Genomic DNA, 23,880 nt, shown 5'->3' with positions numbered 1-23,880 from the left:
AGGTTACAAAATTAATTAGTTCACATTCTGATATCAGTGCACACTTATAAAAAAGGGAAGAAAGGAAGGTACTGACACCCTAGGAGAGCCAATGCTTTCTAACACTTCTTTCCCTATTTTAGGGTCAGAAGGTTGTGCCCCAGGCTTCAGAGGGTAGGAGAAATGTACTGCTTTTGTGGTCAAAACAGCATAAAAAAAGAAAGCTGTGGCTAAGTCCTCAGGAGGCAGAGAAAAAAATGTTGAACACATAGCTGCAGAAAAACAGGAAGTGCCCTGTAAAATTTGTGATATGCCAGAGTCTACAACACAGAGTCCATGATACAGCTTAACCATCAGGCCTACAAGTCAGGAACGCATACCAATCAACAAGGAACAACACAAAAATAATTTTGCAGCCAAAAGTGAAATGAACCTATTCTCAACCTTTTTAGACTCAAGGTGCTTGAGAACTTTTCTGAATTTAGCAGCAGTCCATTCAAAAAATAACTATGGAAAATAATAAAGCAGTGGTCACCAACCAGTTGATCACGATCAACTGGTAAATCGGGGAGCCTCTGACAGTCGATGTCCCCCAGACTGAAATCATTTGACAGAGGCTCCACAATTGGGAGTGGCAGGACACACATGGGGAGCAGCAGGAAACAAGTGGCTGGGCTGAGCTGTGCCCCTTGCCACTGGGAGCGAGCCAGGGGAGAGGGACGATCCCCTTCGATGCCCCCTGCCACTGGTGAGTGGGGCCTCAGCTAGGCCAGGCCAGGCCAGGGGAGGGTCAGTTCCCAGGCGGCTTGTCCAGGCACCCAAGGGGGCTCCTGTCACTGTGCCCAACCCAGGCCAGGAGTGCTGCACCATGCTGCACCTTTGTGGGTGGCAGCGCTGGGAGGGTTTTGGGAGCTATAGCCCCAAAAATTCATCTTTGCCCCCACGCAGATACCCCTCCCAGTGCTGCTGCCCACCTGCAGAGACACGGCACTCCCAGCCCAGCCTTCTGCATCTGCATGGCTGCACGGGACAGCTGGGCAGCAGCTTCCTGCAGGTAAGTGTAACAGAGGCCAGGCAGGAGTGAGACTGAACCATGGGCAGCTAGCAACAGGGGAAAGGGGGCCAGAGGGCTGCCTCCATGTGATCGACAGTTGGGGAGGGTGGAGGTCGTGTGTGTGCATGCGTGCGTGCGTGCGTGTCTGTCTGTCTGTGATCCTGGATTGCCCTTTCCTTCCAAAAGTAATCTTTACCTTAAAAAGATTGAAGTCCACTCTAATAGAGGATCATCACTTCAAAAAAATAACAAAGCAATTCCTTTGAACCCAGAAAGATCACAGCAATGGTTTGACACTATGGATTCCTATTTGAAATCTCTGGGTTTCTCTTGTGAATCATGTGTAGGGATTTCCACACCTAAGTGTTAATATTGTGAAGCATGCCAGAGTGCCCTTAACAGGATGACACAGCACCTCAGCTGCCCTGTTCTGCTCTCCCCAGCTGCACCTCCCTGGCTTCCTTCCTACCACACTGCCCTGCCTCCAGGAGCAGGACAGGAAACAGAAGCTGGAAGACAGAGGGGGAGCCCAGAGCCCCTGGCTGCCATAGGAGCTGGAGCAATGGGAGGAGTGGTGCCCATGTGGGAGCCCATGCAACCTGTGGTTGCCAGTTGGACACCTGTCCTAGAACACAAAAAAATAGTTTTGTTTTACATGTGAAATATACCTAGAAATGATTCTTGGCTGTAGACAAAACACACTGAGCTCAAGTGGTCCCTCTGCATTTTCTTTATCTTGGTTCTGCTGTGTACATAGCACTTCTGGGCTTATTAGAATAGCTAAAGAGTTGCTTCCACTTACCTGGGTCTGCAATGACTGCAAATATTTTTAGAGAAAGATTACTCCAGCACTGCAGAATAGAGACAGCGATGTATCAAAGGAGGTAGCTCACTCTTCTCTGGACAGTGAGAGACTTACTCTGTTAAGACAACAGAGGTAGAAACACTATGTGCCATCTCCAAGTTGCATAAATATGATATAAAAATATAATAAAATACACAAAATATCATTGTTGAAATTAGGACAAGTTATGTCCCACTACAAAGAAAACAGGAAAAGGATTCAAGAGATCAGGATGTAAAGACAGTCTCAGAAGCCAAACCCTCAACTGATGGTTTCAGTGATAAAAAGATATACCATAAACTGTTGCTAGGCCTCTGCCTTTTAGATCTCTTTTATAATGACTTTATCATCAACAAACAATTTCAGTTCTTCAGTAGGTACTAGTGAAACAACTATGAAACAGGCTTCTTACAGGGTAGTAAGTTCTTGTAGTAAACAGCAATTACAACTTGCTATTACTTTAAGCTGAAATCAGATCTAAACATGTCCATTAGGTGCTGGAAGTCAAATTTTATTTTAAAAATATTTACAAATATTTATATATATATTTTAATTTTTCCTTAGTCATGCTAGTTTTGTGGGCCCTCTAATATGAAATTAATCTAAAATGGGGCTGTCCAACAGGTGATCTACAGCAACGGGGGTCTCTAATCTCCTCCTCCCTTCCTCGGGTTTCATTTCCTGCTCCCACTCCATGGAAACCCGCAACAGGGTACAGTGGTGGCGGGATACCACCCACTCAGGCAGTGCAGTGTCCACTTGCACATGTGATGCAGCAGGGAGTGGAGTAGGAGCTACATGTGAAATGCAAGTAGGAAGGTACAGTTCAGGGCCCATGTCTTGCCTTAGTGCAGTCCCTGAAGTACATATCCCAAATGGTTCAGCCCCCACCCAGCCACTTAGAAGATGGACATCCCTGATTTAAGGAAATGATACAAGATGCAGTATCCAAACAGCTTCAGGTAAATACAAAAAGGCAATAACCTACTATTTTTTGAAGGCACACATATGATCCTTGAAACTTTTATAATGTGAAAAATTCTTACGTATGAAAATAAACTTCTGTAAGAAATACTGAGGTGAGTAAACATTTGAAGGATCTGGTAATGAGAGAAATTTTTAAAAATCAATTGTGTTATGATTGCCTGTGTTACCACTGATGTCACAATTCTACCACTCAACCATGAGCTGAAGCAGTCTCAAAATCAAGATGTGGTAAAATCTTAACTTAGAAGTTCCTCTTGTACCAGATTTCTAAAAACAGTAGCTTTCAAGATTGCATTGGATGATAGGTGCCTTATCCTTAATATGCTCCCTTCCAGCTCCTAACATCTGTGAATAGTGCTGAAGCTCTAGGAAGAACTACAAGGGTTCTTTGGGCTAAACCTAGGGTTACCATGCACCAGAGTTTTCCTAGACATGTCCTCTTTTTGGATCCTCCAATCTCCATCAGGCTGATTTTTTGAAATCTGAACCAATGTCTGGGATTTTGCTCTGCTCCGTGCTGGGAACATGAGGAGGAAGATTGGAGGCAGGGGGCATCATGTGCTCTGCATGTGTACATGCATGTGTCTGGCATGCAGCCAGGCAGGGCCATAGGAGCAGCCCCAGTGGTTGGATGCATGCAATAAGTCTATTGCAGGGCCAGGGCTTGGGGACTGTCCCGGAAGCTGCAGGGGTGTGTGTGGCAGGGTGGGGTGTATGAGAGGGGATGAGGGGATGGGTATATGAGAGGGGCTGGTGCCTGCTGGCACTGGGGAAAGATGTCCTGGTGCAGGGGCTACAGCAGGGCAGGGGGGTGGGGGAAGGAGGTGGGGGGGTCCTTTGAAAGAAGCGGGAAGCTCCATGGCTGAGCCAGCGGCCCTGTAGCCAGTGCCTTTGCTCACAGTGCTGGGCCAACTGGGAAACACTGGCTGGGGGGACATGGCCAGGATGCCTGGTGCAGCACTGGAGCCCAGACCAACGCAAGGGGTGCTACAGGCCTCCCCTCTTCCCTCCTGCCCATACCAGGGCCAGACTCACTCCACCACTGCCCACATGAATCAAAGTCATTGCACTCTGGCCCAGTCAGGACGGAGGCAGTTGGGGGCCACCTCAAGCAGGGCTATGGGGAGTATGGGGCTATGGGTCAGGAGTGCAGAGCACCAGGAGGGCCAGGGGTCTGCAGGTCATGAGTGAGGGTCAGCAGCTGGGATTGGGAGGCTGCAGGTTGGGTCTGAGGGGCACCAACATAGCTGGGGGGGTGGGGGGTGAAAGGCACCAGCAGGGCCAGGGGGCTGTGGGTTGGGAATAAGGTGTACCCTCCCATAGGTGTCCTCTTTTTAGGAACTGGAAATATGGTAACCCTAGCTAAACCACAGATTTGTAACACAGTACCAGATTCTCCCCAGCCCTTTTCCAGACATGCTGTGGGAGATTTGCACACTATATAAAGCCAAGAGGAACTGCAGACCACTGATAGCAGTAACTTGTTCCCTCCCTACTCCTGTTGGGCTCCTGCCTGAACAGGAGAAAGAGGCTGTGGAGAGAATAAAGATGTGCCCTGCTTCCTAAAAGGAAAACATCCCCCCCTTAGAACATTCATTATAAACCTGTGACCCACCCCTCATTCCCATTTTCTCTTTAGCTGCACCAGTAATCAGTCGCTGTGCCTCTAGTGGCCTCCCTGATCAAGGGAGGCTTATACCCTTGGTGGGCCTAGACCCATGTTTCCCTTGCCAAAGCACGTAGGCCTGAAAGAAAAACATGATTTAAAGTCTACTTGGGCTGCCATACAGATTTCTTTTCATTCTTACCGTAGGGAACTGCTTTTTGATCCCAACTAAAGGCTCAAAACCTTATTCTCTACAGAAGATAGTTGCACTCAGACTCTACATGCCTGCCTCCAAGAAGCCTCATAAATGAGTTGTAGTTAGCAGTAAGAAGCCAAGGAGAAGGTAGGGTACATTTGCACCTTCTAGACTAACTGAAGAAGACAGCTATACTGAGCCTGTCCTTTCACAGCATCTGATGGCCTGTGCTACACTGGTTAGCCTGTAAGGTGCAAATGTACCCTGCCCTCTCCTCACGTGAGATGCCAGCACAGTTGAGCTTCTTCCGACCAGGCTCATTCCGGCTAATGGAAAGTTGCAGCCTGGGCTGTGCTCTCAAAAGCAACGCGGCTGGGATTCCCACACGAAGGCTGCAGATGTTGGCTGACCTTACGGGGGTGGGGGGAGCTCAGCCTACGCAGCTCCTGCAGGAAACTCGTCAGGCTTCGCAACTCGGAGCCAAGCCTCAGCAGCTGAGGATACAGGGTACTCTTCACTGTCACCGGTGCGGAAAATGCTGGAGCTTGGGGGATCTCTTCTCCCCTTTTAACAAAGAACAGAACGGAAAGATGCCAAAACAATTGCTCGCCCTGCCACGCTGTGGCCCTCGCAGGGGCGACTAACTTGTGTGGTGCTGCTGGCCACGAGTGGTGTGAGACCAGTCTTGGGGGCCCGATAAATGGTGTGAGGCCAGCTTGAGAGTGAGATGAATGTCCTGATGAATGGTGTGGGGCCCAGTCTGGGGGGACCTGTCTGGGGGCCAGAAGAGCAGTGCAGGGCCAGCTCCAAGCGCCTCATGAGCAGCATGGGGCTGGTCCATGGACGAGATAAGTGGCATGGGGCCACCCCCCGGGCCACATCCTTGCCCTGGGTCCCTGCGCTCCCTCACGCCGGATGCCGGCCAGGGCGGGGGGAGCAGGAGAGCGCCACGGCTGCTGGGCTGCCCTATGGACCAGTCGCCCCCTCAAGGCCGTGGGCCGCGTGGGCTGTTCCCTGTGTGAGCAGTGGGGGAGGGGCAAGGCAGGCAGGTGGTACAGGGAAGCCCCAGTCAGCCTGACGTAGGCGGGGTTCCCCATAGCCCCGCCCCCTCCCCCACCTCAACGGCTTGCCACGTGCCGGCTGTACCTAGGGGAGGGGGGCACGACCTTAATGGAAAGGGGGGCAGGGCGGCGGCACCCCCGGTCTCCTAGCAACGGCCGGCCCGCGAAAGCACACACGTCAGCGGAGCGCGACGGGAGCCGCCGAGTGCCATTTGTGGCGGAGTGCTCGGCGGGCGGTTTCGCGCTACTTGGGTGCAGCGGGGGTCAAAGGACGTCTCCTGCCCGCCAGCGCCGCGACTCGCCGGGAGCAGGATGCGGCGGCGCGGGGGTGAGGCGGCTGCGGCCGGCGAGGCAACGCCGAGGGGCGAAGGGGCACGGCTCCGGGGGAGGGGCCGGGTGCTCGGCGCGGCTCGCTGCAGGGGGTGACGTAGCTGCGCGCGGGGTTGTACCGGGCGTCGCTTGCAAGCGGACGGGCCCACTGTGCAAGGGCGGGGGTGGTGGGAGACCCGTGCGACCTGCCTTCGAGGCCCCTCCTAGGGGTCCTCACCTCCTGCCGCATCCCAGCACTAGCCCATGGGTTCCATCCTGCCCCGTCTCCTGCACCCCAGGGCAGAGAGAGGGACCTGGCTCCCAGCAGGACTTTCCCTCAGTGGCCGTGCCCCTGACTCCCGCACCCTCTTCCCCCAGGGACGGGCCCCTGCCCTTTTATGGAGTCTGGCTTCACTGTCGGCTGCTGCAGCGCCGTGTCCCGGACGTGGGGCATGAAAAAGAGCTTCCTTCAGTTAGTTTTCGAGGTGGCTCCAGCACTCCTGCTTCTGGAGGTGCCTCAACAGCCCCCGGGGTGGGGGTGGTTCCTTGCCAACGTTGCACCCATGAGCGTTGGGCGGTGTTTCTGCCAGAAACCCCAATGACACCGGGGTTTGGCTGCCGCAGGAAGCTCAAGAGTGTCGAGCTGTAGGCACGAGTCAGCAAGGAAATGCTGGGACGGGGAAATGAAAGGGATGCAGGGTATGGTAGGGAAAGGCTGTGGGATGATTCCTGTTGCCATTGGTGTCACTGTGTAAATAACTAATAATGCTTATATCAGTATTGTTGTTTATATTACTATCGTCATTGTTATCACAGCCATCAATACCCATATATTTATAAAATTAAAAAGTAATAACAATGATGACAGCAATTATTTGAACAACATTTGCCAGCCAGAGTGGGAAGTCCAGGCTTGGGTGCCTCAGCTGGAAAGAGGCAAGGCATTTCATTGGAAGCTCCTGTGTATGTGAGAATAGAAATTGCCCCAGTTCTGGCGAGTCTAAATTTAAAAAGGCATTCTTGATGTATGCAACATGAGGCTTGGGTGTTTGTTAAAGCATTGGGTTGCAAGTTTGCTTTTTGGTCTGCATTTTGTCTGTCAGAATTCATATAAAACTGAAGATATCTATGTCTACATCAAGCTGTTGTGCTCAAAGATGTTGATGTATGTTCAGATACTTGCAGGGTCAAGGCCTTATCCTGTGTTGTAGCTTATATAAAGTGCCTACTCCCAAACTGCATGCGACTTAGTGTCCATCTTGCAATTGGATCTGTTACCATGGACTTCTTTGTCTGTAGAGCTTCCTTAAAGCCACATAAATTTGCACTACTGACTGACTGTAGGAATATAGCTCCAAACCCTGTAGATCTGATTGGTCTCCCTTTTTACTATTTTTTTTTTTGTTTTGGAGGAGGTGAGGGGGAAATGAGGACTTCTACATAACTTGAAATCAAATAGAATAAAACCCAGAATAAAACCCCACACCAAAACAGAGGAAGGTTTGTTTTTATTAGGATCAGAAGCTGGAAATCAGGACCTTGCACTACTAAGGGTGATGGGGGAATGTAGAGAGAACCTGTGATAGTCTGTCCTCGTGACCTCCTTTGTTTCAGTCTGAGTGGTTCTCAATACTTGGCTTGGTTTAAGGCTGCTTACCAATTTGTTGACACAGTGGGATGCTTATATAGAATAGTAAATATATGTTAACTTACCAGCAAGAAAATACACTTTAAAAGTTGTTAGTTTGAAACTGACCCTCCCATAAGTGCTGTGCTTTGTTTCTGTATTATGCTGTTGCAGATTTTAACTATTACCTGAAGACAACCCTATAATAATTAATAAGTGCTTTTCTAAACTACCAAGAAATTAGGTAGTCTGCTCTACTTAAGGAAAGCTGGGAGAAATCAAAGTGGAGACTTGCTATCTTATATTGTCTCTCCTTTTTCTTTAATGTATTCAGGAGAAAATGCACAAATGAATACAATCCCCTTTCTTCCTGGACACTGAGCTGAGGAATTTCATCATGGGTCAGCACTTCTCAAATCAGACACAAACTGTTATTAACAAGATACCAGAAAAAGTAGCAAAACATGCAGCTCTGGTTCGTGAAAGTGGTTTCCTGACGTATGAAGAGTTTCTGGGAAGAGTAGCTGAACTTAATGATGTGTAAGACTTTGTCTCCTATCCTTTTAAAAATTGTACAAACAGTATAATGTCTTGGGCTGGCCAATCCGTACTCTACCATCTGGCCTTCAGCTGTGTTCTTCTATTTTCCAAGCCTGTGTAGTGCAGTGGTTCTCGACCTTCTTATGCTTAAGGCTCTCCTTAGAAAATTTCAGCTCTTGCTTTTCACTTGTTTTTTGATTACAGAAAAATACTAGAGCAATTCTTCTGTTGCAGAGAACTCGGACCACAGCAGGTCAGAATGTTTTTAACACTGTAGGTTCCCTATGTGAAAACTCTGAGTTGATTTTTGTGAATAATGTTTGCATACCTATCACAGCTCCTTGGAGTATTCTGCCACTTAACCTTGCCTGCCATAGTACTACTAATACTTTGGGCCACTGTCCAAGTCCCAAAGTGAGCCTCAGACCCTCTTGTGTGGCCTCCAACCTCTCCATAGCCATGCCCATGCCTTGCAGGTGGTATTTGATCATTTTGGAGGGGCCCATAGCCCTGCCACAACACTTGGCCCCCTCAGGTCTCAAACCTGTGTTGGGGCTTCATCCCGTTATCTCTGCCTGTGGACCCCTCACCCTAGATCCAATTCCATGAACCTTGGTTTCTGGGCCCCTGTACCTGGTTTCAACCTTTTCTGGCGCTTCAGCCCCCGGGGGAAGCTTGTATATCACTCAGCCTCCTGCATCCCTACAGGGCTGTATGCAGGGTGTCTCTGGTGTCCCTGTGGCCTCCATACTGTAACCACAACCTTGTCTTCTAGTATCTAATTTAACTGCAACATAAACATAAGAACCTGCTTCTAAACTAAAAGTCACTCTCACTCAGGGTCAGTGTCATCCTACAAGCCATACTTCCCTTCAAGCTCTCACCTGTTAGCTTTCCTGGATGACTTTGGTGCCCACCAAAGCTATCTCCTGCAACCCCTCTCTTCCAAGAGATCCATTCCCTTCAGGTGCTGGGCTCAGTGCCCTGGAGCACTGCCCCTTCTGGCCATAGATGACTCCCTAACCAAGCACAGGGGTTTCCCCTTGTGCCTAATGGTCAGCCTGCCCCTCCCTGCAAGCAGCTGGGTCAAGCTGAAGCAGCCTTTACTCTCAGGCTGCCTAGGAATCTGCCCCACACAGTAAGCTTGTTACAGCTGGCTTTTGTTCAGCTGCCTGCAGATAAAGTAGGGCAACCTGCTGCTCTTTCTCGAAGTAACAGGAGCCACTAAAAGTAAAAATCCCTATCTTTTTGCAAGTATAGTTTAAAATTAGAAGGCATTCTATTGCTGTTTCGTTTTTATTTATGCAATATATTGTCCTGATTTATAAGTCTATCTTTTTTCCTTCCAAAACAGCCATAAATATCATAACAGTACGCAGAGTCAAAGGAAAAGATTGTTTGAATCTTGTCTCTGTGGTATAAACAGTCAATCCCACCCCCACCTTTTAAAACCAGATCAGCCAACTACTTTTCTTGAGTTTCTTCTACAGTTACAAACTTGAACTTCAGCCACATTCCAGTGCCAAATAACTGAAAGTACATTTGAGGTCTAAAGCAAAATGGAAGGGAAGTCTGAAATTCAATGTATATCTTAAAAGCAGCAGCTTTCAGTATCCTAAGTCCACGTGTAGTAGTCACCTATAAAAACATACCACTACACAGGACAAATACAGATACATACAAATTAGACTATAAAATTATTTCTATAAAAAAAGGAAATGGTAGTAGTATAGATCCACAAAATGGACTGTCCCTTTAGAAGCTGTGCAATTCCTAAAGGAATTTTTGCACTTTACCTTCAATAGTCAATTTTTGTTGCTTGCTTCTGAATTCTGTCCAGCATCTCCACATACTTTCTAAAAGGTGAAGCCCAGAATTGTACACCTCCGAATTAAATAAAGCAGTTATTTTAAAAATCTTACCCAGTAGTATCTTGATCCTTTCAAGCTGTGTTTCATAAATGGTGAGGAAATAATTTATTGGGTCGAACTAAAACATTTAGCCCTGTAATAAACAATGGAATATATTCAAAAATAAAGTACAAACTTTCCTAAATATTTGTACTGGGGTTGATCAAGGGGCAGAGAGTAGGTGTGATTATGAAAGACTTGCTTGCGATTCCTGCAAAATGAACGAATGACTGGAATAGAAATCACCTGTATATTTAAGCTGAAGTCATGTAAAGTCACTAATCTAAAACTCATTTAATCTTTCCATTAAGGTGAAATTGTCCTTTATGAAAATGGTTAAAATTAAATAGGTAAATGAATTGCAATGGGAAGAGTGGCTCTGCTGCAGTGTATATCTATTGCATAAAGTCAGATCAATGCTCCTCTGTTTCAGAACGGCAAAGTTGGCTTCTGGACAAGACAAACATCTATTATTTGAAGTGCAGCCAGGTTCTGATTCCTCTGCTTTGTGGAAGGTGGCAGTTCGGATAGTCTGTACTAAAGTAAGATTATCAACCCTTTTAGCTTAGCATTTAACATGAAGCTAACTAAACTAAGCATGTTTTTGGTCAGTCACCATTCAGTTTTCATTTTAACATAAAGGGTTTAAAGTATATTGTTAAATTAGGCCTAAATTTTGGTCTTTTCTAAAAACTGAGGCATCAACAGAAATATTTTAATGGCCAGCCCTAAAGGAATAATGCCTTCCCTTGCAGTGTTCATTAGCCAATTCATGGCAGCCTTGAGAACAGGTAAGAACCCAAGTTTGAAACTGACTAGTTGGACAGAGGTGGCAGTCCAGTAAAGGGTCTGTGCAGGATTTGATTTGACATTCAGTATCTAAGTGATAAGATAATTTATCCATATTTAATACAAAACTAAAAGAAGCCTCACTTTAAAGTTTTGGCCTTTTAGCATTACTAATTTAGGCCTAACTGTAAACTGCAGCATGCAGGAAAATCACTCTTAATGATTGATTGATTGATGTAACCCCAAGTGGTTACATCAGTTCACCCATTTAGATCAACCTCAGTAATGGGGGCCTTATTGTTAATTATGCTAAATTATGAGGGCACAATAAGTTAATTATGCTAAATTATGAGGGCACAATAAATACTTGGTTGGCATTGTTTGGGGGTACAACTGATACACGAACTAACAAATGTGCAGGACGTTAGCCTGATATACTTGCTATAGGACCACTTTATCCTGTAACGTATAATGAACATGCTTGTTTAAATGACGGTTCTTCACAGAAGAGCACATAGAGTGTAACTTCAGCATGTTGGTTTGTGTTACAATAGCAGTCAGCTGAGAAAACCAGAATGTGACAGTGAACAACTAAAAATAAAGCACAGCATATAAAATCAGTGTAGCAAATCAAATAGGCTAACTGTTCTCACTGTTAATGAGGAACCATGACTGAATGGGGATGGTTCTAGTGAGTTTCTGCAGAGATCTGTTCTTGGCCCCAATACCAGCAATAAGAGAAAAATAACTACTCTTAAAGCTACATGATGATGGCAGAGTTGGTAAAGTGATTGATAGTGGTAGTAGTGACTGATCAGTTACACAGCGCAATCTTGATCACTTGGTAAGGTGCGCACAAGCAAGTGTACTTTTTATGTGGTAAAATGCAAGGTTTTAGGTCTAGGAGCAAAGAATAAAAATTAAACTTCAAGATGGAGGGAATGGGGGGAGAGTAGTTACTCAAAAGTGTATGAAGGTCACTGTATAATCAGCTGAACTTGAACTTCAAATGTGGTGGTGGAGTTGAGAGCACTAAGGTGATCCAAAAGTACAAACATAGGGAAAATAGTGTTGTTTCTCTACGTAGCATTAATGAGACTTCTGCAGCAGGATCCAATTTCTGTGACAATTTCAAAAGGAATTTTTGGGAAATGGAGAGTAAGATCCAAAGAGAACAGGATTTAGAAAAGAGGTAGAATAATGATGTAGGTCTCTGTAAATTTTTTTCCATAATTTAAAGATCCGTCTATTTAATTTATGAAAGAAAATTTGATATTTGATCACAGTTTGTCTGTGAGACTCTTGACATCAGAGGGTTCTTTAATCTAGCAAACAAATTACTAGCTGATGAAACTAGACAAATTCAAACAGGAGATACCTTAACAGAAAAAAATCTCTCAAATCAGAACAAGTGCCATAGTTCATCCAGAAGCTATTGTTAGGGACCTACTTAAATCATGACAGAAGTCTGTGGTGCAGCGGTACCTTTAATCTCACTCTTTTTGCTACATCTCCTCCCCATTTGGGGGGTAAGAGGCCATTAATACTGCAGTTTTTACCTCTGCCACTCGGCAGAAGCAGGGCGGGGGGAAGGGGAGAGGACAGCACATGGCAAAAAGGGTAAGATTAAAAGTGCCACTGCATCATGAACTTCTGCCATGATTTAAGTCTCTAGCTATTGTGCACAATCTCAGTATTACTGGTTAAAGTTGTATGGTTTATGATCAGGAACTTGCTACATGCATAATTATTAAACGCATGGTTCTATTCCTTTCTTAACTTGTCCATGCCCATCAGCCAGAATTTTTCTAAAGCTCTTAAATATTTTAGAGTACAAACCAAGCATGGATCACTAACCTATTATACTTGGAGCCAATGATTCTTAATATAGCTATTTTTTTCTTACTCTTTATGTAATATTTCTACTTCAAAGAAAATCTATGACTTTCACGAAGGCAGCCAATATTGCAGTCTATTTTATGCTCTTAAAATGGTGAGGCTTGGAACCTGGAACAGCATAATCAAGTTTCTGGATATACATCCTACTTATAGCTTAATGGTGTCAAATACCATGATAATGGTCTTGTATGTCTTATTACAGTTAAGCTTGTATTTTCCATTGTAAGTGATTATGATCTTTACCTGGAACTCTGTTTAGGGATATTACAACTTAACTAGATGTTGACTTAGGTCTCTGGCATTATCATGGGCACTAAGGAAAGTAGCAAACTTCCTCCCATAGAGTAATGTTTACAATGAAGAGTTGAGAATTCACAGTAGGTAACTGTTGTTTTAATTGTATAAACTTTTTCTGTAAATATTTTTGTATCTTAGATAAACAAAACAAGTGGCATCCTAGAAGCTTCAAGAATCATGAACCTGTATCAGTTCATTCAGCTTTATAAAGACATCACCAGTCAAGCAGCAGGAGTTCTTGCGCAGAGCAGTGCCTCTGGAGGAACTGCTGAGAATTTGACATCTGTGTCATCTTGTCAGGCCAGTTTATGGATGGGAAGGTATCACTATATTACCTAATTTTGGAGGATATATATGTTTGTGTTTAATCTTACTTAGAATGAACTTTCTGTCTTTGGCAGACAAACTTCAAGTGGAGTATAGAGCAGATGGTTTGTTAGTACTTGTAACCCTGCAGTCAGCCTAGTTATGTTACTGTCGGTGTCATTGCACTAGCTTTGGAACAGTCTTGTTAGTGATCTCTTCTAATGTGCACCTTATTTGTTTATCTTCTGAATGAGGAAAATGGGAGGAAATGAAATCACTTGTAGCTACAACGCTTGTTTCGGTAGTGTTTATTTAAACAGATTTAATGTTATTTTTCCGCTTAAACTTTCTTTTCCTCTTCTCTTACACTTTGGCGTGTGACAGTTCCAGCTGTTGTCACTAGAGATCCACCAGCTGTAACTTTAATTTTACCCTGTAAGAGTGGGGGAATAATACAAACTTGCTCGTCCATGGTGAATCCTGTTTTTAATCATGGGAGAAGCAAAAAACTGTGGTCAAAACCGGCAGAACCTGCTAGCTCAGGATGGATAAAATGGCAAATTTTAGTTGAATATAGTAGTGTTCAGCTACATGCAATGCCCACCCTAGGATCTGCACTACACAGAGTACACGCTCCAGCTGGTTTGGAACCCACATTGCACTTGGCACATGCAGGTGCCACCTGCAGTGTGGTCTCAGACTGGCTGGAGCAGGCACTGCACACAGCATGGTCCTAGAGCTGCTGGGGTGGGTGCTGTATATGGTGCAGTCCAGCCATGGTGGCCATCATAAGTCAGAAAACCAGCTAAGTTGGCAAGCTGACTCTCTGACAAAGATGTTTGTTCATATTATGGTGTGGTATCAATAAACTGCCTTACAAAGGGTGTTTTTGCAGATGTGACTCAGTTTAGAACTTGGAGCTACAATAAAAACTGTGTTATCTGGCACTTTACCATCCAGAATGCTCCATTAACGGGCATGCAGATCGATGCAGCAAAAGTGAAACCAGAAATCCCACCATGGCACTTTGGTTTTGCCGAGTACCACTTTGTTGACTTTTGCCCTGGGCCATGGTCCAAGCAGCCCATGCAGGGGCCCCCTCCCTGTCCCCCAGCACACTGATGCCAGGGAGTGAAATCCCTGGCACACCGGATGCGGTGGAAGGGGCAGAGGCCCAAACAGGTAAAGATGCCTCTCAGATAACTGGCATATTTGATTAACCGGCCTTCCCTACTCCCCATGGATGCTGGATAACACAGCTTTTACTGTATATGTAAACTCTGCTCTGATTATTCCCAAAATCTCCAGTATTTTAAGGCTTCTCTTTAACAGTGAGATGAGATATTAAAGCTTTGTCTGCTTTGGGAATGTCTTAGTGGTACCTCTACACTGATAAAAACCTAACATGGATGGGAAGCAGTTCTGCTTGTACTAGTGAAGCTGAACTTTATTTGAATTTCACCAGTACATAGCATCCTTTTGCCTACTGATACTAGGGTTTGCACCTATGTAGGCACACCAGGGACCTGGTAAACCCAGTTCTGTTGATTTATTAGTAGAATGATATTTTGGCTTTGTGTCTCTTTATTTGAACTCTCAAAGTTATATGGCTCCCTTAGTGCAGTTTGCACACTTTACATTGGAGATACTTCTTCACATTCTGTGGGAATTTTGTTGTAACCTGATATCTTCTGCCCATTGATTCTTTCTGGCTACCAAATGCAAAGCTTCTGGAATATTATCTTGTTAGTCTAGTGTTCTCTTCAGTCTCTTGGATAATGTGTTTGGTAGGAGAGAGTCTCCAGTGGCTTCTAACATGAATATACAAAATATTAGTGGTGAAAATTAATTATTCATTTATTTTGTAATGTAAAACCATGCCTAGAAGGCTTCATTATATATGGCAGTATGTTTTAAAAGAGTAATGTTTAGCAATAGAAGATTGCAGATTGCCCCATGCCACTTATGTCAGGAGTTGCATAGGTGGAACTGCAGGTAATAATATTTGGCTGTATTTTAAAAAATGTGAAAAAAAAAATTTCTAATTCCAGCTCGTTTACAATGGTCATACTTAGCTTCTTCCATTTTAAGATTATTGACTATTTCAGAATCTTAAATAGAAGAAAAAAGCTCACATTGACGGAATATTTTTGAAACTGGTAATAGTAATTGTAGCATAGTATATATTTGTCCTACTGTCTTTTTATGAATAGTGTGCGGCAATTAAAGCGTTTTGTGTATAATACATCATTTTCATAGATTTTATTGAGCATTTGTAATTGGCCTTCTAGTAATGCTGACAAATGAAGATGGTTAGCCAGATTTTTGAAGAGCCTGTCAAAAACAGGAACCACAAGTTCCTTGAAAAATCTGTTCTTTCTCCCAAGTCACTTACTTTTAAAATCCTGCTACTGAAGTTTTTACTATGATATACTAGAGCAGAAAAAGATTAAAATTTGAAAATGGAGGGATTAGAACTTGTGTGTGAGACCTTTTAAAACCCTTTTGCAAAGAAACTCTCCACAGCCCCTCTTTCACAAGGAAGGGCAAGTTAAACTGGGCTGGATACAGTTTCCTGCAAAGCATGCTGTGATTTTAATTTCATCTGTATCTTCCATGGGAACCATCAGTCCTTAACTTCCGGCTGGAATGACTGACTGAAATGCTAATAACACAGTTCAAAAATATATTGGGCATATTTGAGAGAGGTGGCTTTTCCCTACTTTCTATTCACACTATTAAGACAAAGAGACATATGTAAATGCATTTATAGTATAAGATGCTTTTTGGAATGTTACTATACTGCTTAATTATTACACTAAGCAATAAAGGTATGGCATTTTATAATTTGTCTTATCTTCCAATTTTAGCCTTGAGAGGATGGGAAAGGCCAACATCCCTTCCATTTAAGTGCCTTGCTTTATTTAATTTGGAGGTGTACAATTCTGGGCTTCACCTTTTAGGAAGTATGTGGAGATGTTGGACAGAATTCAGAAGCAAGCAACAAAAATGATAAAGGGTTTGGAAGGAAAGCCATGGGAGGAGAGGATACGAGAGCTAGGTGAAAAGAAGATTCAAGTGGTGATGGGGGACATGAAAACAGTCTTCACAAACTACTTGAAATGCTGCCATAAATGAGGAGGAAAATGAGTGTTCTTTTGCAGGCCATGAAGCAATGGCTTACAATTGCAGCAAAGCAGACTTTGCTTAGATCTCAGGAAACTCCCCTGCTGTTATAACAATAAAGTAATGGAATAGACCGCCCAGGGAAATTGTAGATTCTCTTCCACCATAGATTTTCAAGAGGAGGCTGGATAAGCCTTTGACAAGGATAGTTTAGACATACCATGCCTGGATTCATATGGTGGGGTGGACCATATGACATTTGAGGTTGCTTCCAACCTTGTGATTCTGTAAAGGGGTTTCCTGTAGGAATATAACTGTCAACTGAAGTAGAAATGTTAGAATGCTATTTCTAATGAGCCTGAGCCCACTGAGCTGGCATAGTCCAGTGCATCTTCTAATTTTTTTTCATGTCCTTTAATGATACTGGAAAACAAGCAAAGAAGCACTTTCAAGTGTTCTTATGCAAAGGAAATTGACTGGGTTTTTTTGTGTGAAGTCTCCACACTTACCTAAATTGCTTCCCTTCAGATGGCTTACTGCACAAAAGTAGTAAATGTTACTGTAGCAGAGCACTAGCAATAGTAATAAGGACAGTTGCCAATCAACAGGGCAGCACAGGTAAGGGTTGCCAGGGCAATTAATGTTGGTCAGCTGGCTAGAAGAAGGCAGGGCCAGCCCTTTATAAACGGCCCAGGCCGGAGCCTAAGGGGGGCAGTTCCCTTTTGGAAGCCGCAGGAGCAGGAGCTCTGCGGCAGAGCGGAGCAGACAGAGCAGATTGTTGCAGCCTGACCACCCAAGCAGCTACGGCATGATATGGGGTAGAGAGAGAACCCTGACTGGAAGGCCTTTACAAGAGAGCCAGGTGGGCCTAGGTTCTATGCTTTAGCCAGGAGGCTCATTGTTACGTTACAGCCGGCTGGCTGCTGGTTTAGTTATCCTTAGACCGGAGGACCGGGTTAGGCTGTAGGGGTGTGAGGAGGCCTCACAGGAGCTCCCCAATAATCCAGGGGTTCCTGGTGCCCTGTAAGGGCACAGTGGTTAGTGCCGGAGTCGGCATGGTGAGTGAGCGCCGGAGAGGCGCGTGTGCGGGGTTTCGGACCCCAGCCCATGAGGGCGGTATTTTGCCCAGTGGGGCAAACGACCCAGGAAAGGGTCAAAGAGCCAGGCCCAGCTGCGGGTCACCTGAGCCCCAAGTGCGGCAGGCACGCGAGTTAGGCCCGAGAAGGCAGGTCTGGGGGCCAGGCGGGGATAGGGCCGCCTGAGCCCAACTTTGAGGAGCCTGAGTAAGGGCGAGAAGTGCAGGAAGCGCAACATAGGCCCCAGAGAGGGCGGGAGCCCCAGAGAAGGCGAGGGAAGCGCAAGCGGTGCCGCACAGGCCCCAGAGAGGGCCGATCAGAACAAGAGGCTCCGGAGTGAGCAATTAGTCCCCGACTGGCACGAAGCCCCGGGGAAGGGCGGGCACGCAGTATACGTCCCGGAGAGGGACAGGCACGCGGCATAAGCCCAGAGAGGGGCTGACGTCCAGATAGGGGCCAGATCGATAAGAGCTCGACAGAGCCGTACAGAAGCCCAGGTGGGGCGAGTAGGCCCGGGAGAGGGCGAGAGAGGAATAGAAGCCCAGGAGGGGCAAATATATGACAAGAGAACGTCCGGTACAGCTGCGAAATAAAGGCAGCCTCCCTAATTGAACCAATTACCATCAAAGACATGGCGGGCGAGGATAAGAGGGTGCTGGATCTCCTAAGTTGACACGGCAGGGGGCGCTAGCGGGATCACGGCCGCCCCTGCGCCCCACTCCATGACAGTTACCTATTCACTTCTTTTTTTTCCTCTAACCTTGAACCTGTACCAGTCGACCAGTATTGTGCTTCTCTACAACATCTACTTTCCTATTCACAGCATCCACAAATTTATATAAAATAATAGAGAAACATAAGTATTTCCTTAGTTTGTCACCCAAATATTTAATTCTATTTTTATCTTTACTTGTACATTTTCAGACTGCTTTCTGTATGTAATCTTTATTCTGCTTCCTCACTACCTAAGAAGGGCTTGCATATATATTTTTTTAAGCATTTGGTCTTATGATGCTCTAAATCTGTTTCTTGAAAATTGCACTGTACACAGATGTACTAACTTGTATGCACCTAGCATATCTTTCATACTCTGAAATGGGATCACAGGAAAGTAATTGGATACTATTCCTTATTAGCAATGCAGTCCTGTAATCAACCGAGCAGTGTATTCTAATCACCAGCTACTCTTGTAAAGAATACTTCTCTGTGAAACTCTCATGTTCTAGCATGCTTTCTTTAGTCTCTCATCAACATCGTAAAATAAGACATCAGAAATGAGGAGGGGAAACCCCACATGTGCCTGGCTCCAAAGAAGTAAAGACCAGAACAAAAACACTTAAACTATTAACCTTTACATTAGTGGGGAGCTATTCTAATTCAGAATTCATACCAGGACAGCTAACAAAGAAGTTGTTGAGTTCCATGGTCCTTCATTTTTGCTAGACAGTCACAACTCACAGACAGTCCTTCTAAAAAAAAAAAGTCAATTAATTTCTTGGTCCAAAGATACAATATATAACTGTTCAGAATAAGAACTTTTACATATTTTGCTGATATTACAAAAATCAGTGCACAGAATTGTGCGTCAGTTTATTTTTATCGCATAATTTTACTGAAGTCCTAGTTCCTTTGTGCTGTTTCTGCTGTTGCTGCACACATTGACCTTAGGCCATAACTGCTGACTGAGAGGAGCTACAGTAGCTGAGACTGATTTTACCACTTTACACTAAAGATACTTACTGTAGATAGTGATATGAACAGAGGCTATGAACTTAATGGATATGAGAATAAAATGTCAATAAATATCTCTTGCCTACATGTGCACAAAATGAATTATTTAAATAATAGTCAAAGCATAAATTTCCAACTCTATTCTGATAAAACTGTTTTCTGTAATACAGGGTTAAACAGCTGACTGATGAAGAAGAATGTTGCATCTGTATGGATGGACGTGCTGACCTTATCCTACCATGTGCTCACAGCTTCTGTCAGAAATGTATTGATAAATGGTAAAATGCTTTCACAAAAGAACTAGTTAGTTTAAATTCTGAATCAAACATCTAACTTGTTGGCTTTGGTAATGAAGGACTCTTCACTGTTAATGTGCTTTAGTGTTTAAAGATGTCTTAGCAATATACATGCGATGGATAAGAAGCTTAAGGAAAGACTAGGATTGCAGCAGAATAATGAAGAATCACTTCAGAACTCCTATGAAATTGATCTGGAAAAATACCAATTAGAGAAATCACTTAATGGTGGAAACGACAGGAAAAAAAACACGCAATTAGATATAAGTTTAGAATTAGCTTATTTTATTCTTTTACTAGGAAAACAGTGATTTAACTCTGAATTGGATAGAAATATTCCAGTGGACTTCACAAAAATAATGGATATGTCCTGTTTACCCTGGTCTTACTTAAAATATTGTCCTTATCTAAAATATTGTAAAAATATTTATGATAAAGAAGAAATGCTGAGTCCACCTCTTGATCTGCTTTTAACGTCAGAAGTATCACAACATTCTGATTAAAAAGTACTTAGTCCTCTGAATGTTACAAGCCCAAGGCAAATTAGAATGACCATTTATCTTGATAAACATACTATAAAAGGGATCTTATTTTTAAGCTGCATGTAAAGACTTCTCTTGGACATGTCTTATAATGTAATTTTTTCCTTAACTTTGATAAAATGTATGGCCTATAACTTTTCTAGAGAAAAATATTTAAGTTTTTAATTGAGACAAAATATTATGCATAAAATTCAGGTTATTTAACTTAGCACAGCATCAAGTTAGACAGCAAACTCTTGCATCTCAGAATTATGCATGGGCTTCTCTCTGTCTTCCTAAACAGGAGTGATCGTCACAGGAACTGTCCTATCTGCCGTCTTCAGGTGACTGGGGCAAACGATTCTTGGGTTGTGTCAGATGCACCTACAGAAGATGATGTTGCTAGCTACATACTTAATATGGTAGATGAAGCAGGGCAGCCTCACAGACCCTGATGCCAGTGACTAATAGTAGAAGCACTTGGAGGTTTTCTTTGTGTGACTTCCCACTTCCATCTTACTTTGACACTGTTCTGCACTTTGTTTAATATAGGAGTCTTCTTGGCTGCTATAGATTTACGCTGTTCTTTTAAAACACAGCATACATGACCCAATATATCTGTGAGCATTCGTAACATTTTATGTAGTTTCTTATTAAATGCTCTAAACTATTTTGATCAGTGACAGTAGCAAAGGTTGTCTGCCCATTTAATTTTTTTTACATGATTTAAAAAACTGGTATAGAATCATTTGCAAGTTGAACCATAACAGCACAGCTATATTTTTGTGGTGACCAAGTACCACATACTGATTATATGCTGTTCCCAGAAAGGCCTGACCCTGTAGCCCTTATCTTGATAAATAATTCTGCTAATTTTAAATGGGCTAACTAACATGAATAGAGATTGTGTGTTAGTTAGGATTAAGCAGTTATTCTTAAAACAAGGCTTTGCTGCGGAATTTGAGGGCTATCCATTGCCCACCTATGCTCAGTTGTTGCTGCTTTTTTTTAGCATTTCCATTTATTGACTTTAAACTAGCTGAAATTTAAGTATAAACTTTTAATTCTATTTTCGTGTAGTACAAAAACAGCTATGGCAAGCTATTTGTGCACTTCCCTTTTTTCCTAGTAAAAGAATGGAATTGAAGTAAAAGTAAAATTTAGCAAGATATTTTATGCACTACTCATTATAACAGCCTCATTAGTTGCAGATCTTTAAACAGCTTCGTGTGCAGTCCCAAAAGGATAAATTAGTGTTCCAGCAGCTTTTTAAATCGGCAACAGCCAATTTTTCCTTTTTCCTTAAACATCTGAAAAAGACCCCTGGAAAGTAGTTACTCGGGTTTGGTTTACTGTTGATATTTTAGTTTTCTCCACTTTTTTTGAGTTTTCAGTCATATCATTATCCATGTAAAGTGTGATTATAAGCTAACAAATGGTGCTGTACTTTCTGCAAGTGCAATATACCTTTCTGTAGTGGAGATAAACTACTGCTTTGATAATGGCTTCATTTTTCTTTCTAATGGAATGTGCAGTTATGAAAACTCAGGAAAAGAACAGTAATGATTAGGAAAGCAAGAATATACTTCTGTAGCAAAATCATCAACCATTATCGGTGTTGTCTAATTTGTCAGTGAACTAGTAATAAATTTTGAAGTCTGTTTTACATAAATAACACCTTGGAAAACTACTGGCTTTGTAAAGAATGAGTTAATGAATATAATTGGTGGCGTTTTGTAATTAACATGTAGTCTGATTTGAGTCTGAGTCAGATGCATTTATACACAGCTGCTCCATTCAGTGAAATTCTTCGTAAAAATTAAACTGTGCTGGCTGTACCTGATAAAACTTACTGATGTCTTAAAGCTGAAAAACAAATTCTGCATTGATAATGGGTTCTGCGCTTCAGAGATGCATGTACCCATGCACAGCACTTTGTAAAATTGGTTATAGAAGAGTAACTAGTAAAAATAGTAGGAAACAAATCTTAAAAGAGGCTTGTCATCTTGTTAATTGCAGGACTTGTACAAAATATGACACACATTTAAATTGGACTTATGGCACAAGTGTCAAGCTCAAAACAAACAACAGTGACATCTTGTACAAATCACCCCTACAGTCAGTAGGGCTTATTGTGTAATTTTGAAACATTTCTTGAAATGAATGCATATCAATAATAACTGTACCTTCTTCACTTTAATGCCTGTCAGTGAAACCTTCTGGATTTTTCAGAAAAAATGTGGACTACTTGCTGCATTAAGCATAGCATAACATCTCTTATATTGAAAATCATAAATATTTAAGGTTTTACTACTAATATTTAGCAACACATTTCAAACCATAAAGCCTTTTACTCCTTTTCCTTTTCACCTTAGTATTCATCCATATTCAGGACTTTAAGATAACTTTTTGGGGGGAGGGGGGGTTAAGTATTTTTATATTATTGGAGCACAAATAAGTATCTAGTATCATTACAGCTTCAAACTGCTATTTTTTGTTTTCAAATGGTAAAAGAAAAAATACTACTGAACTGATGCACATGGTGAGTTTCTGCTGAGGACTTTAATGATGCAGCCTGAGTATTAACTGCAAAGTAGTGATCCATATAATCACACCATAAACTTAGCAAAAACTGTACATTTGTTTTAAATGGAAAAATATAAGCTTTATATTCTGTACAGCTTTTTAATTAAGCTACTTTAATGCACACTGCTGTGATGTAAGTTCTTTAATGTAATGTGTGCCTTGTAAAATGTATGTACTGTATGTTGCAAAGGATGTAGTTTGTGTTACCACTAAAAATTTATAGTTTGATAGCAGTAGTATTTCACTGTCTGAGATACTACATTTAGCTGACTGGAATCTAGAAAAGAATACAAATCAAGATGACTTGAACTGAGTAGTAGGTTTCAGAAATCTGATCTTGAATGTGAATTAATGTAAATAGTTCTTGGGTGGCATAAAATTGCGATTTTGTTCTGTAGTATTGCAGCAAAGATTTCTTAAAGGTTTGATATGAAGATGAAACTGAAATGCTATAGATTGTATAATAACTTGTGTAATAAAGATACTTTGGAAGAAAACTTTAAAGAATTCTAAAGTTCATCTCCTCTTTTTCATATATATTAGTTGAATCAAGTTTTAACTTGAATTCCATTCTATCATGCATGTAATACAGTGTATTTGCATGCCATTTCCACAAATGACATATGACACTCATTTAAATTTCAGCATGATGTTATAAGAGGGAGCCAGAGGCTCCTGTTTCTATGAGGGGAAGGCAGCATTAGAGGGCTGCACTCAGGTAGCCAGCTAAGGTAGAAACAGCCGTGGAAAACTAAGCAGGCAAGGTGGGCTCCAGAATCCTGGTTTCTGAGCTAGAGAGCTTAGTTTAGTCCTGATCTCTCTGCTGAGGATAGAGCTTCTGCCATCCTGGGCTGCTAGCAAGGGGAACCTAGGCAATGCAGCTACCTGGATAAACTGCAAAGCACTAGGGGACAAAGGGTAGGAATCTGCTGGAAACCAAAAGGGACTGGTTTTGAGTATTGGCTGCTATAAGTAACTGGAGGACTGGGTCATGGCTATGGGGGTGGAGTGAAGTCACTGGGGTGTGGGGCAAAGTGGGGAAGGGCATGGAGGGGTATTGGGTAATAACAACCTAGCCTGGGGTCAGGGACCCTGAGGCCTGGAGCAGAGGCAAGCTAAGGCTGAGAGGTCCAAAGCCTA

General features: G+C 43.2%; 1 protein-coding gene and 1 long non-coding RNA gene across 2 annotated transcripts; one reads left to right on the top strand and one right to left on the bottom strand.

Moving 5' to 3' along the window:
* Window positions 1–5,827: 5,827 nt before the first annotated feature.
* On the top strand, window positions 5,828–23,243 carry RNF141 (ring finger protein 141). The gene is made up of 6 exons (XM_019551834.1): window positions 5,828–6,055; window positions 7,998–8,203; window positions 10,547–10,655; window positions 13,237–13,418; window positions 19,508–19,615; window positions 20,459–23,243. The coding sequence occupies exons 2-6, from the start codon at window positions 8,061–8,063 to the stop codon at window positions 20,607–20,609; spliced, it is 693 nt and encodes a 230-aa protein (XP_019407379.1). The 5' UTR covers window positions 5,828–6,055; window positions 7,998–8,060; the 3' UTR covers window positions 20,610–23,243.
* On the bottom strand, window positions 14,765–19,511 carry LOC109321282. Its single transcript, XR_002104018.1, has 2 exons — window positions 18,340–19,511; window positions 14,765–17,089 (listed from the first exon to the last, which is right to left on the bottom strand). It is a non-coding gene; the product is annotated as an uncharacterized LOC109321282 (long non-coding RNA).
* Window positions 23,244–23,880: the final 637 nt, after the last annotated feature.

Source organism: Crocodylus porosus, unplaced genomic scaffold, assembly GCF_001723895.1.
Source record: "Crocodylus porosus isolate Cpor-Errol unplaced genomic scaffold, CroPor_comp1, whole genome shotgun sequence".
Lineage (NCBI taxonomy): Eukaryota > Metazoa > Chordata > Crocodylia > Crocodylidae > Crocodylus > Crocodylus porosus.
Note: the sequence above shows the minus strand (reverse complement) of the source record. Positions and strands in the feature narration are given on the sequence as shown.

Excerpts from the sequence above, each read along its gene's own strand:
- RNF141 (XM_019551834.1), top strand. The coding sequence starts at position 8,061 with ATGGGTCAGCACTTCTCAAATCAGACACAAACTGTTATTAACAAGATA. Across the intron at positions 8,204-10,546 it reads GTAGCTGAACTTAATGATGT|AACGGCAAAGTTGGCTTCTG; the intron begins GTAAGACTTTGT and ends CCTCTGTTTCAG. Across the intron at positions 19,616-20,458 it reads CAGAAATGTATTGATAAATG|GAGTGATCGTCACAGGAACT; the intron begins GTAAAATGCTTT and ends CTTCCTAAACAG.